Source organism: Populus euphratica, unplaced genomic scaffold, assembly GCF_000495115.2.
Source record: "Populus euphratica unplaced genomic scaffold, PopEup_1.0 scaffold258.1, whole genome shotgun sequence".
Taxonomy (NCBI): Eukaryota; Viridiplantae; Streptophyta; class Magnoliopsida; order Malpighiales; family Salicaceae; genus Populus; species Populus euphratica.
The window spans coordinates 156,228-161,099 of record NW_011500138.1 but is presented as its reverse complement, the minus strand read 5'-3'; the positions used below and the strand labels follow the sequence as shown (position 1 = coordinate 161,099).

General features: G+C 35.8%; 1 protein-coding gene across 2 annotated transcripts; it reads left to right on the top strand.

The window, feature by feature from the left end:
* Positions 1 to 257: 257 nt before the first annotated feature.
* Positions 258 to 4,657, top strand: LOC105110553 (S-adenosyl-L-methionine-dependent methyltransferases superfamily protein). Of its 2 annotated transcripts, none has more exons than XM_011005630.1 (15): positions 258 to 526; positions 624 to 738; positions 843 to 954; positions 1,039 to 1,083; positions 1,155 to 1,222; positions 1,306 to 1,360; positions 1,463 to 1,542; positions 1,638 to 1,721; positions 2,162 to 2,275; positions 2,485 to 2,603; positions 2,695 to 2,812; positions 3,097 to 3,230; positions 3,378 to 3,531; positions 3,637 to 3,716; positions 4,255 to 4,657. In XM_011005630.1, exons 1-15 carry the CDS (start codon positions 342 to 344, stop codon positions 4,358 to 4,360), a joined length of 1,569 nt encoding a protein of 522 aa, XP_011003932.1. In that variant the 5' UTR covers positions 258 to 341; the 3' UTR covers positions 4,361 to 4,657. The 2 variants fall into 2 exon arrangements, with proteins under 2 accessions (XP_011003932.1, XP_011003933.1); XM_011005631.1 differs by lacking the exon at positions 4,255 to 4,657 and adding an exon at positions 3,799 to 4,166.
* Positions 4,658 to 4,872: the final 215 nt, after the last annotated feature.

Below are 4,872 nucleotides of genomic sequence, written 5' to 3'. Positions count from 1 at the left end.
GTTATTTTTGACAGTTAAGAATCGCAAGATAATATATCCGATATTTATCAGTAAAGTTCTCTTAATACATGTGATAATTTTAAAATTTATTTTTTTAATTAAATTAAATATTTTGATACTGATCTGTGACATGTAGTTATGAATATATAGATAAGTATTACATAGAAAACAACTATGAATTAATTTTATATGTATTACTCAAAAGACCCGGGTTCGGGTCAGGTCCATCACCAACCCGTTCAACCCATTAAAACAACTAGATATTTTCAGCAACATTTCCGTTACGTTATCCATTCCCGCCATCCAGAATACCTTCACTTCACTCACCGTCGATTTCACAAATGCCTCTGTGCCTCCTCCCTAACCGCCTGTTACCTTTACCTTCCTGTCCTTTCATCACCTGCCAATCGTCCCCAGCGGCACTCCGTTCCTCCTCCTCGCCACCACCAACACTCCCTAGCCTCCTCAACAACACAACCCCCGTTCCCTCTCTATCCTGCGCCCTCCAGTGTCCTCACTTCCAATCGTACGCACCCTTCCCATAGATTCATTTTCAATCTCTTTTATACACCCACTGTAAAGTCATTTATTTATTTAAGTATTTATTTTGTGTTTGTTTTAAGCTGCTCTGGTTGCACGCATGAATTCAATCTCCACCGTCCGATTATCGTCGACGAGGCTGGTCAATTTTTTAAGAGTCTAGGAGTTTCAGATTTCGATTTTGATAGCAGTAGACTGGTATTTTTCCTCTTTTTTATTATAATTTTGGAATATTAATTACTGCTTCTTTTCTTTAAATAAAAAACTAGTTATGGTTTTGATTCTCTGACTCGCATGTACAGTGGGGATGGAGGAGTCGGGCAAAACTGGCCGTTCGTGGTTCCTCGATGAAGCCGCTGATTGGGCTTTATGAAGAAGGCACTCATAACGTAGTAGACATCCCCCATTGTAAAGGTATATATTATATTAAATAGGCAAAAAGAAAATACTCCGTTTGAGGTTAATTCATTAATATTTGTTTATTTTAATTTGTTGCAGCTCATCATCCGAATATTAATGCGGCCGTTGAACTGCTGAGACAAGGTCTAATTTCTTCATTTTTGTTGAAAATGATTTGAATTTGGTGTTTAATTATTTGGATATGATTGTTTTAGGTGTTACTAAGTTGAATATCGAGCCATACGATGAAGATGAGGGGACAGGCGAATTGCGATATGTTCAGGTTCTTAATGAAATTAACAAACAAAAGTTAAAATGATAGGTGATTTCCAATTGAAAAATGATGTTGTTTGTTTAACTTTGCAGATGGCCGTGACGACTTACAATACGTCTCTTCCTGCCCCAGAGAGATATAAAAATGGTTGGGATATTTTGTTTTAGGGATTGGATTTTTTTTTCAAACTGGTTTAAGTTATAAGATAATTGAGATTTTTGAGTTAATTGCTGAATATGTATGTTCCAGGTAAGGTGCAGGTCTCCTTAGTCTGGAATTCGAGAAATGAGAATTCTCATAATTTTGAAAAATTAAATGCCTTGGCTAATGTGAGTTTTGCACCCCCTTGATTAATTTTTTTGTTGCCAATTCTTGTACTTATGCATGTATGTATAAATGTTGAATTGCATGTTGTGTTTTGCAGTTTTTATGGAGGAATGGTGGACCCAAGAGTGACGTCAGGTTTATTCACTCTGTATGGGCTAACTTTCAGACATCAACAAACAATGTGAGTAGGGAGTTGCTTCGTTGCTGAAAGGAAATAATGACTTAAGCTCTGTGTTCATTATGTGAAGTGTTTAATGTGAATAATTGATGAACATCCGAAGAGTCAAAGTATTTATCTGATGAGTGTGTTTGGCTAGTGTTTGTATTTTCATGATTTACAAAAAACTAAAGAATATGTCTGCAAAAAAGAAAATTTAAACAGCGTGTTCTTGATTTAATAAACAAATGTTTCTACATGTTTTCAGATTCTCTGATATAAAGTGTTGATTGGAGACAGTAAACTGTAAATTTTGGTTAGGATGGATATCATGATGGGGTTAGCAAATTCACAGAAATGATGGTGTGACATGTTGAAGAATTGATGTAAAACCATTGCTTAAAAAGAAGAAAAGAAAGAAACCTTTTATTACGTGAGACTAAAATATCTCGCTGATGATGCAGATTATTTTTGGCAATAGATGGAGGCATCTTTTAGGAGAAAGTGGCTTTTGGGAACACGTAGGAGGAATTGATATGTCCTTGGCTCCATCCAGTTTTGGACAAGCAAACACTCGGGTAGAACAATCTTCTAATCTGAAAACTCCTTTCTGTTTTTAGTGGATTCCTTATAGTCCATCTAGCAGATAAAATTGTTAGTGAAAAAAAATGAAGATTCAAGCATCTTCACACATACTGTCTTCTCTTCTCCCTTTGCAACTGGCTTGTTCTATGTTATCATGTTGCATGCCTGACTTTGATTTATTCCTTTACTAATTTCACTTCAGGCTTTTGATAACCTGCTGCGGAAGTTACAAAAATATGTTCCGTATGGAGCATCTGTCACTGATTTGTATGCAGGAGCTGGTGCAATTGGATTATCATTGGCAGCCACTAGGAAATGCAGGCAAGATCCACGTGTTCAAAAAAATTTAGGTTCATTTTTAAATTAAAATTGATAAGATTTTAATTGCAGTGCTGTGATTATTGCCTTTCAGATCTGTTAGATGTGTTGAGGTTAACAAAGAGTCAAAGCTGTCTTTTGAGAAGACTGTTGAACGCCTTCCAAACTATGTAGATAGCAGCATTAGTTGGCATCATGCAGACACTTCAGTTGTTAGTATTTAACTTTCCTGATTTAAGGTTACAGTTACTTTTGTTAGAAACTTCAATTTAGAATATCAGATACTGTTAAGTGTTGCATTCTTTTCACAAGTTTACCTCTAGTAACATGGTAGTTTTGAACAATTTGTTTGCAATTTGTGAATTGGAGAGATAAAAAAGCAACCTCTGTCTTCTCTCAGAATTTTAACTTCGATGTCACGGTCAAATTATTTCAAACTAATATCATTATCGAATGATTCGAGGTAATTATGTGCTATTGTTCATATGCTGAATAGGAACCTCTTTCTTGGCTCATGGGGTCAGAAGTAGTCATTGTAGATCCTCCTAGAAAGGGACTCGATGCATCACTTCTTGATGTATTACGGACAATATCGTCACTGAAGTGCAAAGCTAAATCAGCACCTGAGAGGTAGGACCAAGTTCATAGACCTTTGGTCAATGAAGTTGAATGTGCCACCTAATGATGTAACTTGTAAGAAAAGGTGTTTAATCCTGGCTGCAGTATTGCAGGACTCGATGTTTGCAATTTATTAGTTTATGTTCTTGTCAATTCCAGCTCTTTTTCAAAAGTCAAAGATGAGAAAAGACCATGGGTGTTACGTGCAATGAAAGATTCAGTTCAAATTGGAAGCAAGTCAGCACTTGAGGACTCAGAATCACTGCCTCAAACACTTATTTATATAAGCTGTGGATGGGAAAGCTTCAAAGAGGTACTTATGGAATTATAGTGGCTGCATGACCTTTAAGTTCCAAGAGAATAGAATAAACTCTGACTTAGGCATTCTCAAGTTCAAGTTACTTTTTAATTTTCACAGGATTGCAAGTCATTGTTATCTAGTAAGAAATGGCGTCTGGAAAAGGCTCATGGTTTTAACTTCTTTCCTGGCACCCAAAGGTACTGCTCCTTTCTATTTTCATTTATTTCCCTGTCCAAATCTGCTGTGTCTATAAGCCTGGGTGCATTATCTTAAATGCAGTACGATTCACCTTACTGTTTTAGATGCAACTGGCACAGCATTTCCTGACTTGGTCCAAATCCTTCTTCCCACCATAGAATTCCTGAACAAAATTTGAGCACTTGCCTTCGGTGTCTTTGCTCCTACTAATATATAGTAGTTGCTTTAATCTTTCAAATTGTTGAAAAAGATGCAAAATTTTGCCTCATTTAACGAGGTTGAAATTTAGCAACATAGGAGCTCTGGATGAAATTTGTAGTATTTTCAGAGTGTCGTCTCGTCCAAATTGTCATTACTGTGGTCATAAAATCTAAACAGTGGCTCATAAGCAGTTATCATGAAGAATCTGTTGAGTTGCCTAATGACAGTGAATTTAGTATCCACGTGAACTCGATGCCCTCATATGTGCACTAAAAATGTTTGTTTTTATTTGTTTGATGACGTTGGATTACAATTGATTTTGAGCAATGGTTGCAGCATCGAAGTTTTAGCTGTGTTCAAGAGGGGCCAAGGAGCAGCTCTCAAGAAAAAGAAATCCGGGAAGAAGAAAAAACGCTTACGAGGGAAACATCCATTAATTTAAAATGAATTTACCCACAGAATGCATGCTTGTGAAGGTGAAGAGAAACCTCGAGATGCAAACTACAGGTAATTAGAACATGGAACAGATGGCTAAGAGGAAATTAATCAGAGGCCTCAGCTTTATTTTCTGCACTTGAGTGGAGTAGGAATGAGGTGTAAAAGAATGACGAGAAGTCCTTTGAATGATGAGAAATTGCATCACTTTTGTATCCTCTTATCTCTAGAATTTTATTACAGAATGTAAAACTCAGAGCAAAAATATGAAACAGGCAGAAAATTTTGTTACGTAATGGTAATATACTAGATTTGTTGCCTAGACAAAATTTGACATCAAAAAGCAATGGTAGGGTAAAACAATTTAAGACATTCGTTGAATTGATAATTTAAATAATGAAAAAAAATATGCATTAACAATAAATAAATTAATAAAAATTGACAGTAAAAAAAACTAAAAATAAAGAGTTCATCCGGATTGTTAAACAATTCAAGGGTTCAAGGGTGAACATGTAAATT